We start from the raw sequence: 11,975 nt of genomic DNA on the forward strand, positions 1-11,975 counted from the left end.
ACTGAGCGGACGCTGCATTGTAACTTTTCTGCTGTCGCTCTGCTGCCACCTGATGGACAAACCAGAGCACTGCAGGCTCCAGCGACTCCAGTTTAACAGAATTTATTTGGATTATTTCGGGTTGAATGTTTTCGAAATTATTTCCATTTAATAATTCATGTTATCTGAAATAAAATCAACATGAATGCTGATGCTGTATTAAACCTTATTTATTAATGAAAAATACATCAACATTGTTGTAGAACCTGAAACGTTCACACTGCAGCTCAAAACCTTTAACTCCACTGGGAACTTACCAGAAATTGTAATGGTACTGTGTAACTCTACTGGGTCAATTGTAATGGATAGCTCATTGTATAGGTGACATACGGAAGGTTTCCAGGCATTTATAACCTGTTCAGGTTGACAATACAGCCACAAAATGTACCATTAGAGAGACTATATAGCAAATCAACAGTGAGTGATCCATGATTACGCCATTATTTATCGCATTTTGTTCATAATGGCAAAGAAATCTCTATTTTGACCTGGAAATTATGACGATGAACCAATTCTGATCAAACTTAAAGCCTAAATTGATGACAATGTACAATCAGGACAAGCCTAAGGTCGCTAAGCAAGCAGAAAGTGCGTCTGCAAAGAACTAAAGTAAGGGTCCTCTATGGCTGGGATAAAGTCAGGAAGGTGTTTATGAAGCCCAGTGAGGGTGGTTTTGTGAGGGTAGTAGGTAAACAGCAGAAAAAATAACTTTTTAAAATAAGAAAAAGTGTAAATATGTAAATAGTTTCTGTTGTGCGTTTGATTCAGTTCCAAAACTTTTTCTCCTAAGAGCCAAAACGTGAGAAAATATCTGCAGATGAGACACAGACCTAAAAGATTGTGTGTCTGAGATGGAGGTCAGAAGCACTGGTGCACCACAAGGAACTGTACTCCCACCATTCCTCTTCACACTGAACGCCTCAGACTTCCAGTACAGCTCTTAGTGCCGTCACCTGCAGAAATACTCTGATTACTCTGCAGCTGCGGGGTGTATCAGTGACGGACACGAAGCAGAGTCCAGAGAACTGGTCAGTCAGTCTGCAAGTCAGAGCGAAAGCAATCACATTTTCTTGAACAGAAACAAAACTAATAGTTGACTTGATGAGGAACAGGAGTAAATAAGCAGTGTTTACATCCTGGAGGAAGACAAAAACCTGGTAGTTCAGCTGGACTGGAAATGCAATACAGAAGCATCTAGAACAGGGGTGTCAAACTCCAGTCTTCAAGGGCCGGTATCCAGCAGGTTTTTGGTGTTTCCAGGCACAAACACACCTGATTCAAATGAAATGGATCTAACAGCTTCTTGTAAACCTGTTCAAGTGTTTTGGAGCATGGAGATAAATACTGTCTGCCGTCTGGGACTTGGAGTTTAACACCTGTGGTCTACAAAAAGGGACAGAGTAGACAGAGATCCTTCAATGTGTGCACCTCAACTGTAACTCTGCTGGGTGACGTGCAGCCAGCTTTGCAGCATCTAGTGGGGCAGCAGCATCAGAGACAGGCTGAACAGGAAGTTGTGACTGGTTCTAACTGGTTCTGACTGGTGCCGCTGGAGCCGATTGTCCAGAGAAAAATGCTCCTGAAAATAACTGATACAACTTCAGAGTGTGTTCAGCGTTCGGCTTCATCAAGTCGACTGCGAGACAGAAAGGTGGCGAAGACCATTCCTGCCAGCAGCATCGGCCTCCACAACGAAGTATTGAAGTTTCTATTTATTATTATTCTTGTTTTTATTAATTAAAAAACTACAACTACAACTCCTACATTGCAGTTTCCCTCTGAGATCAACAAAGTATTTCTCATTTCATTCAGACTGTCGTACAGATCGACTACGGCAAAAGCATCAGATGGAAGTGTCGTTTGCCATTGGTGCGATCATACTGAAGCAACGGCATACCGAAGAGATGGCATACCGAGGCCACGGCATACCGAAGAGACGGCGTACCGAAGAGACGGCATACCGAAGAGACGGCGTACCGAAGAGACGGCGTACCGAAGAGACGGCGTACCGAAGAGACGGCGTACCGAAGAGACGGCATACCGAAGAGACGGCGTACCGAAGAGACGGCGTACCGAAGAGACGGCGTACCGAAGAGACGGCGTACCGAAGAGACGGCGTACCGAAGAGACGGCATACCGAGGCCACGGCATACCGAAGCCATGGCGTACCGAAGAGACGGCGTACTGAAGAGACGGTGTACCGAAGAGATGGCGTACCGAAGCAACGGCGTACCAAAGCCACGGCGTACCGAAGAGACGGCGCACCGAAGCAACGGCATACCGAAAAGACGGCATACCGAAGCCACGGCGTACCGAAGAGACGGCGTACCGAAGAGACGGCGTACCGAAGAGACGGCGTACCGAAGCAACGGCGTACCGAGGCCACGGCGTACAGAAGAGATGGCATACCGAAGCAACGGCATACCGAAGAGACGGCATACCAAGGTCACGGCGTAGCGAAGCAACGGCGTAGCGAAGCCACGGCGTACCGAAGAGACGGCATACCAAGGTCACGGTGTAGCGAAGCAACGGCGTAGCGAAGCCATAGTGTCCTGAAGCTGCGGCGTTCCAGTCGACAGGACCGGAACCTCAGTGGTGGGGAAATAGCTTATCACGCCGTGTGTGTCAGAAATGCTTCCGTCACTGCAGAGTGTGTGAGTCTGTGCAGAGTGTGTGCGACGAGCCCTGCTGAGGCTGAGCGGACACGATGAGCGGCACGCCGTGGATCAGAACGTTCTGGCTGCTCAGGCTGATGTTGGGAACCAGCAACGTGCCTTCCTGACAGGGCGAGGCGCTCTCCTCCGTCTTCACCGGTTCGGCCACGCCCGGATCCGGTGCAGTCGCGGACCCGACCGTGACCACGGTCACTTCGGCGCCGCCCCCCTGGATCAAGGTGTTGAAGCCCTCCAGCTCGGCGCAGGCAGTGATCAACGTCTGGGCGCCGCCGGAGTCCGGAGCGCTGATGGCTGTCTGGAGGAGGGCCTGGTGGAGGGGACCGCTTGCGTCGTCTGAGCTGAGCTGGGTCAGCAGGACTGTTTGGGGCTCCCCGGTAGCCCCTGTGGCGTGGGACGGCGGCACCGGCGCCAGCAGGTTGACCTGTTGGATCATAGAGCTGACCACCATGTCCTGGTGCTCCGGACTGAGCAGCACCATGCTGCTCTTGCTCTGTCCGTCCCCAGCCGCTGGCATCAGGGGGTTCTGCTGACCCAAACCGTGAGGAAGGATGATCTTGAGCTGCGTGTTGCCGTAAGGCGGCGCCGATCCGGACGGGACGGGAACGTCTGGTCCGACCGGATCAGCCACCAGCTGCGAGGTCTTCTCAGTCTCCCGGTGCTGCTTCCTATGGCTGCGCAGAGAGTCCTCCCTCACAAAGCAAGCGTCACACGTGTCGCAGCAGAAAGCACGCGCTGCTTCCAGCTTGGCTCGATACCGAGAGCCGAGCGGTTTGGGAGGCTCGACGGCAGAACTCTTCCCTCCCCCACGGCCTGCCTTCCCCCCGCCGCCGCTCTCCAGCTGGTCTGAGTGACACTTCTTCTTGTGGATGATTAGGTTGCTGAGCTGCTTGGAGGCGAAAGTGCAGAAGTCGCATTTAAAGGGGCGCTCCTCGGAGTGGATCCGCTCGTGGACTTTGAGCGCCCCCTTGTTGGAGCAGGAGTAAGTACACTTGGAACACTGGATGGGCTGGGTGGGCTGGTGCTGCCTGGCGTGCTGCCGCAGACTGGTCTTACTGGCACATTTGAAGTCGCACTGCAGGCACTGGAAGGAGTCCTCCGTGCCGTGTTTAATCTGAACGTGTGACTTCAGGTTGCCTTTCATGGCGCAGCGGTACTCGCACAAGTCGCATTTGTACGGCTTCTCACCGGAGTGGATCCTGACGTGCCGCTTCAGGTCAGAGTTAATCTTGAACTTTGCATCACATTGCTGGCACTGGAAAGGTGCATCTCCTTCGAGAACAAACAAACATGTTAAAAAAAAAAAAACCCAATAAAAAAAAGCATTCCCACCATAGACTGTATAAAAAAGATGGGCAGAGCCTCCGTGACGTCACCCATAGGTTTCTGAAGAGCTGAATTGAAGCTCGGTGGGCGGTTCCTACCATCGCCATCTTGGCAGAGGCATGCGCGTCGTCTCACCCGGAAAATACAAATATGGGCAAAGAGGTGGAGCTGAGAGGGGGGCTGTGAGCATCATGGTGGATGATTGATATCGAGGGAATTTTAAGCTTTCTGTGGCTCAGAGCAAACCGAGCTAACCCGGACATAACAGGAGCTAACCAGCTAATGGAGGTAAGCGGGCTAAAGCTAAGTCAGGTTGTTAACCGGCTAAAAACCACAGGTGTTTTACGTTCTTCTGACTTGAAGCGGGAGATCGGGTACCTGTCAATTTAAAGGACACGTTCATAAATATGCCGAATTTCGAGATTAAATTACTTTTAAACGGGCGAGTTAGAAAAAAATTCACTTCCCCCACAGTTGTCATGAAGGTAAACCTGACCTATTGAACCGAAAATGGATTTTTGAACCAGGCTGTAAACATGTTTATTTCTGCCGTGAAGTTGGTCTTTTTAACAGGTGAGTTTATGGGGATTTGCTCTGTTTTGCAGCCCCTAGTGGATGAAGGGCGAACTGCAGTTTTATGCACTTCCACATTAGCTTCACTTTTAACCCCCGGACGCTCCGTCCATCTTTCATTCACGGTCTTTGGTTCCCACAGCGAGTTGGAGCTGAGAGGGGGGCTCTGAGCGTCATGGTGGATGATTGAAATGGAGGGAATTTTGAGCTTTCTGTAGCTAAGAGCTAACTGAGCTAACCTGGAGATAACAGGAGCTAACCAGCTAATGGAGGTAAGCGGGCTAAGGCTAAGTCACGTTGTTAACCGGCTAAAAACCGTGGTTGTTCTACGTTGTTCTTCTTATTTGAAGCTGGATATCGGTAACTGTCAATCAAACGGACCCGCCCCTAAATATGCCGAACTTCGAGATTAAATTACTTTAAAACGGGCGAGTTAGAAAAAAATTCACTCCCCCCACAGTTGTCATGAAGGTAAACCATGTTTACAGTATTAAACCGAAAATGGATTTTTGATCCAGGCTGTAAACATGTTTATTTCTGCTGTGAAGTTGGTCTTTTCAACATGGGAGTCTATAGGGATTTGCTCTCTTTTGGAGCCCCTAGTGGATGAAGGGTGGAACTGCAGTTTTATGCACTTCCACATAGGCTTCACTTTTAACCACCAAAGGCTCTGTCCATCTTTCTTATCAATCTTTGGCTTCTACAGCTGAGAAGCAGTGCAGATGTGTGGAGAGCTACCGGTGTGGGAGCGCAGGTGCACGGTGAGCTGGCTGGAGTTGCGGCTGGCATACGGACAGATCTGGCATTTGAACGGCCGCTCGTCGTAGTGGATCCGCAGGTGCTTCTTCAGGCTGCTGCTGTCTGCCGCCGCGTACGGACAGTGCTTACATTTGTGCGGCCTCTCGCCGGTGTGCGAGCGGCTGTGCATGTTGAGCTTGTCCCGCCGGCTGAAGCGCTTGTGGCACAGCTCGCATTCAAAAGGCTTTTCACCTGGTGGAAACAGACGCTGTTAACGGCGGGCGTTGGCAGGTGGGGAAAGAGATGCTCGCAGCCTGTTCGCACATACCAGTGTGTGTTTTCAGATGCCGCTCCATGTCTTTTTGGCCATACTGGGTTTTGAAAGTGCAACCTGTAGAAGAAGAGGAAACATTTTTATGCTTGGGGAGAGAACCTTTTCATATAAAATGAACCACGCTACTCTGCACCAGTCTTTAACAAACCCTCATTTCTTTATAGACCATCAAGAAACAGCTGAATATTTACTGGAAAAATATGTAAACAGAAATATAAATCCAGTCGGTCCAGTTCTAAGGAGCCTGAAAGTGAAAACTGCGTCTTCTACAGGCTGAACTCTCTCTACAGGAGATTTCCAGGGGAGGTTTCACATGTGCAGATCTGTAAGACTGATGCTCGGTAATTCATGTCTTTTAGTAGAAGTTTTATTGAACTTTAACTCTTAAAACTACAAACTTTTTATGTAAATCTGCTAGCTAGCAGTGGCTAAATCTTTTTAATCCCAGTCAACATGCAGACATTTTTTTTTCAGGAGAACCTTGAGGCAAAAATATTGTAAATATCACCGTTTCAATAGAGGTCGTTAAACCATGAATAAAACAGCATATATTTACACTTTCTCCTCCAGATGTTCTTCGCTATTTATGCGACTATTTATCTACATTTTTCACAAAACTGCATCCAACCAGGTTGGTTTCTGGCGCCACTGTGCAACTTTCTGATCCCTTGTTGATCTTTGGCTGCTCCTGATTGGATATTAACGTCAATTTAAGCTCTGATTTGGGGAAAGTTGGACAGGAAGAGCCTTAATCATCATTTCCAGGTCAAAATAGAAGTCTCTTAGCAACATAGTAGTGATGGTGATATTTTTATGATGGAAATGTAATATAGAATGGTGTTATCATGGACTGTTGCTGCTGACTTTCACAACAATCACTTTTCTCTTTGTTTCCCTTCCTTGAAAATGGCTTCTTGACAGCAGCTCTTCCATGGAAACCATTTCTGATGAGGCTTCAACCAAGTGTAGATGGATCCCCTGAAGCTACAGACCAGTTTCTCTGGTTCAGGTTCAAGTCTTTGCTGGATTTGATACAATTTCTTCAGGACTTTCATCTGCAGTAGATAGTTTTTTTAAAAATAGGAGTGTGGAATCAAATTGAAAAGAAAAAAAAAATTAAAAAAAATCTGCATTTTTTGCTTCACAATGATGAAAATGTATATTTTTGATAAAAAAAAAATAAAAAAAAAATCACATTTTTTTCAAATAAATAAAAATAATCCATTATAAAATTTTTGTCATTTTTATTGTTTTTATTGATCTTTTTACTTGTCTTCTTGGACATTAGAGCAGTAGAAGGATGGTCTGGTTGCTGTGTTGTTGTTTTTTTCTCATTGAAATAAAAAAAAAAAAAAAAAAAAAAAAAAAGTTTTGTACATGTTGCAGTTTAAACCAAATCGGCCTGAATAATTTCTCAGTTAATTCCATCTTATAGAAGAACGAAGCTACGTGGGAAGTTAACACCGAGATAAAAAAAAAAAACTGTTTGAATCCAGAATTGATTCTGAATCTAATTGAATTGCAAGTTGTTGTTAGATTCACATCTTTATGTTTTAGTCCCGCCTCTTCTTCTTCTTTTGTCCTCCAGTTTGTCCAGTTTCTGCCACCTTGTTGAGACAAGGCCAGTTTCTGGCTAAACTCTCTGCAGGAATCCCCGTGTCCCTGCTAAAATCCTCTCTTCTGTCTGTCAAAATGTCGGATCTTTGCAGCTTTTCACAACTGAAACTACATAAATAAAAACAAATAATGTGTTTATGACATGCTGCTGGTATCAAAGACCCAACAGATCCAGTCGAAACCGCTTCTGTGCGTAGTTTGAGCAGAGAAAACACACATTCCTTTGGAAAAGTCAAAGGAAAGGACAGAAAAACTCTCAGAAAGATGCAGGACTGTTGCTCAGGACCATTTCAGAAGACCCCGATGGCGCCCGGCTGCAGGAGTGGAAATGATCAACCAGCAGGACGTACCAACCTGAAAAACAGCAGGAGTGTTTTTTTGATGTCTGAGCAGGTTTTAGCTTCTTGCAGGGTGTTTTCTGTGCTTTGGTCAGACTCTTTTTGACACCTCTCATCACACAGGTCTGGAAGGTCTCCTCAAAAACCAGCTCAGACCTGGAATCTGCGGAGACAAGAACATGAGATGGATTGCTGGAGAAATGCGCGGCGTTAGATGCAGAAACACGGTGCTTACCTGGGAAGGAGGCTGTCACGGGGGTGGCCGGCGTGTCGCACGTGGGGAGGGAACACCCGTTTTGTTTATGCGCGAGGAAAACCTCAAAGTTGTTGTACTGCTGTTTGCAGAAGCCGCAGATGTGGATGTCTGGGCTCACCTCCACCACGACGCAATGTCCTGCGTCCACTGCAGAGGACAGAGGACAGCTCAGACTTCAGCTAGGCTGACAGAACCAACAACAGCATAAACAGGTCCAGTAAGAAGTCTGTACTGGTTGGTCTGGGAGGAACTGGCTGCTTCCTTACCTTCAGTGGTATATGCTGCCATTTTGGAGCTTGTTTTGATCTAAATCAGTTCATTTGACCTCCGTCGAGTGGAAATGCGGAGTTTTAATTTAAATTCGTCCTAAAGTCACATCATGTAAAACACGAACAGCTTTTTAAAAACACTTCACTTCTCCCAACACACAAACCGCCTTTACGACACTACGTCTCTGGTTTGCGGCAAGCGTTTCCAAGCTACGGTGCGTGTTGCGTTTAAGAGTGTAGGAAATTAAAACACCTAACCCAGGAAGCAAACATCACCTAGAACTGCCCTACCTGATGCTCTGCTGCAACTTTTTATTGGGAACTCTGAGTCCTTTCTTAGTATAAAAACTAATAACAAATACATTGGAGAATTAATTCAAAAGAGATCTGAGCTGTAAACTGCGAGAATAAGGATTATAAACTGGAAAAAGGCAAGGCAAGTTTTTTTGTATAGCACTTTTCATGTACAAGACAATTCAAAGTTCTTTACATGAAACATTAAAAGCATTACAGAAAAAAAGCATAAAAAAATAACAAAATCATAATAAGATCATGAATTATATTAAAATGATTAAAAGCAGAATTAAGTCAAAGTTACTGTGCAGATGTCATGCATAGACGCATGAGAAAAGAAATGTTTTTAACCTGGATTTAAAAGTTTCTACATTTGTTGAAAGGTCTGGTCACTTCCCAGACCATTTTTTATTAACAACAAAGTGCGATAAGTGTCTGAAAATTCTCCACAGGTGCTATCCAGTTAATTTTTTCTGGCAAAAATCCATAAAAATGTTTTTGTCTTTCTGTCAATAAGCGGATGAGACTATATGTCATCTTTTCTTGGAGTGCTCTTATTGTCAAGTCTGGACTGATGTTAGTCTGTACCTCAGTAGGAAGCTGGAGTATCAAGTTAGGATGAAGCCTGATTATGTTTTATTTGGGTGTTTTAGTTGTCGCCTTCCATACAAAATAAGATTTGTAATTAACCTCTTCACTCTACTTGCTAAATTTCACATACATTGTTGTAAATTTGCAAAGCAAAAACCAAATATGTCAGTTTTCCTATGGTATGTGCACATGTACATGAAGTCTACATGAAATTTTGCACAAATTTTAAGCTGTTAAACCCATAATGATCTTTGATGCTGCCCCTGAGCTTGAGTTGTGAGTTATTAAATTCTTCTGTATATCTGTTGTATTGTATTATAAATACATTTCAATTAAAAAAAAAAAAAAAAAAAAAAAATCACCTACCCCTTTGTCTGTTGTTGCAGGTTTGTGAGAAACTACGACTTCTGTTTATTTTCAACTGGATAATTTCATATATATATATATATATATATATATATATATATATATATATATATATATATATATATTAGCTATTTAGACTTTATTGTCTGATATTTATGTATTTATTTTTGTTGTTTATGTATGGTCCATCTTTATTTACTATTATTAATTTCTCTAATATTTAAGGCAAAACAAGGCACGTTTGTTTGTTTAGCATAGTTCATGTGGAAGACAATTTAAATGCTTTAATTTAAAAAAAACAAACAAACAACAACAACATTGCAGCAGGGTGCAGCAAGCATAGAAACAAACAAACAAGTTTAAATAAAAAGAGAAAAACTAAGAGTAGATTACAAGTAATAGTTATTATACAAAAAGCACTGATAATAAAACAGTTGTTAACCTTTATTTAAAGCAGCTGAGAGATTCAGCAGACCTGCAGCATTCTGGGAGCTTCTTCCAGATGTGAGGAGTATAAAAACTGAACACGACTTCACCTTGTTTACTTCTGACTTTATTGCTTCATTTCCCCCCTTTTTTTGGGATTTATTTTGCTTTCATTTAATTCAAAAAACGTGCAGACATTAAGGAGACAACTACATGTTTTCATTTTATTTCTGCAAAAAGTTTTACTGAAGTTGCAAAACATTTAAAAATCTAAAAATATTTCACAGAAATATTAAAATGAAAATATATGCATATGTTTACGCATTTTAAAAACTTGTTAGATGGTTTCAATACTCACAAAAAATGAGCAATGTTATGCTTTTACGTGAAATTGCAGGTTACAGCGGCACGCGAGGACCAGATAGCAGGAACCCACTACACAGGTTTTAAGATGGCTACATTGGCTCCCCGTGTGCTTCAGGGCTGATTTGAAGGTTTTCTTTAGTTGTTTATAGATGTCTTAGTGGTGTTGACCCTTCATATTTCTCAGGCCACCTCTAAGTTGTGGTCCCTTGCAGACACTGAGATTCCTAAAGTTCAAACTGAAACTTATGACGAGACCTTGTTCCACTTTTACAGTCGTCGTCTGTGGAACAGCCTGCCAGAGAACTTCAGGGCGGCAGACTGTTCATGTTTTTATAAAGAAGCTCAAGACCCACATTTTTAGTTTAGCTACAACTAAACTTTATTTAATTTAATTTAATTTAATTTAATTTAATTTAATTTAATTTAATTTAATTTAATTTAATTTAATTTAATTCAGTTAAGTTCAATTTAATTCAATTCAATTCAGTTCAATTCAATTCAATTCAATTCAATTCAATTCATGTGCAGACCGCCCCAAGATGCGGGTTGTACAAAAAAAAAGAATAGTATAAAAAGAAATAAAATATTAAAAAGTATAAAGTTATAATATAAACATATATAAATATTTATTTTAATTTAGTCTGTTTTTGCTACTTTTTACTTATTTCTTCTAATGTATGTGCCTTTTCTCCCTTGTTCATTTCTTATTTGTTCCATTTTTTAAAAATTTTATTTATTTGTACTCGTCTGTGGGGTCGTTGCTGCAGGATCATCTCACTGGGGGCTGTTGGTGGGGTCCTGCACTGCAGCCCTGGTCTGGGTGGTGCCTGTGGCGTCACTCTCTGTGGTCCTTGGACGGGTGGGGGGCAAGGGGGGGTCCTGTGGACAGATACCCAAGATAACGTTCCCTCATCTCAGCATTAAGTCAGATGTGTTTATCTCCAGGTATGTTTATTTGTTGCTGTTGTTTACAAGCAGTGTGTAAATGTGAGTGTGATGACATGTGTGTAAAAGAGAGGATCTGTGTGTGTCTGTGTTACTGAACTCTGAAAGAAAAAGTAAATAAATGCGATGCTTAAATAATTTCTGACATCCCAGAGAAGCCCAGCGAGTTGATTCAAATTTGGATATAAAAAGATTTAGTCTTTAAATTCCTCATTTAAAAATGGGAAAACATCAAGAGATTACAACTGGACCACGATGAAGGGCAAAATGCTAAAAACCTTACAGAAAATAACCAAACAGAACAATAAACAAACATAAAACGATGTAAACTGACCACCTAATTATGCAAAATATTATAAATAAGAAAGAAAACCACTGTCTAAATGCTGTTTGTGTCCCAGTTCTGAACAAGTGGGACCTTTAACCTGCAGTTACTGACATCAGGTGTCAACAATCACCTGAAAGCTTTATTTTGTAAGGAGTTGTACCCAAACAGTTTGATTAAATCCACAGTGTGTCCTGTGGTTGCTATGGCGACTGAGAAAGGAGGTTTTTCTCATGTGAAAGGTATTTTTCTGACGTAGCAGTTGCTGTTATTGACCATGTAAATGTACAAACTCAACCATTTGCAAGTAAGAGCCGTTTACTGGGTGGTGGGAGGGCGGCGGGGGGGGGGAGTGAAGGAGAAAACCCGTTTTTATACCAGAGCAGTCGTGCTGCAGCGAATAAGCCATGAAAGTGACTGACATGCAGCTCCATTTTCAGTGGCAGCTCCTTAACTGCCTGATTGCCACTGTGAAGCTCAGGAATTTCCTTACGCTGACT

General features: G+C 43.3%; 1 protein-coding gene across 1 annotated transcript; it reads right to left on the reverse strand.

Moving 5' to 3' along the window:
• Positions 1 to 2,476: 2,476 nt before the first annotated feature.
• zfp64 (zinc finger protein 64 homolog (mouse)) lies at positions 2,477 to 8,303 on the reverse strand. The gene is made up of 6 exons (XM_079239718.1): positions 8,160 to 8,303; positions 7,873 to 8,040; positions 7,654 to 7,800; positions 5,677 to 5,739; positions 5,349 to 5,600; positions 2,477 to 3,983 (listed from the first exon to the last, which is right to left on the reverse strand). The coding sequence occupies exons 1-6, from the start codon at positions 8,179 to 8,181 to the stop codon at positions 2,680 to 2,682; spliced, it is 1,956 nt and encodes a 651-aa protein (XP_079095844.1). The 5' UTR covers positions 8,182 to 8,303; the 3' UTR covers positions 2,477 to 2,679.
• Between the last annotated feature and the right edge of the window lie 3,672 nt (positions 8,304 to 11,975).

This window comes from Telmatherina bonti, assembly GCF_933228915.1.
Source record: "Telmatherina bonti genome assembly, chromosome: 4".
Taxonomy (NCBI): domain Eukaryota; kingdom Metazoa; phylum Chordata; class Actinopteri; order Atheriniformes; family Telmatherinidae; genus Telmatherina; species Telmatherina bonti.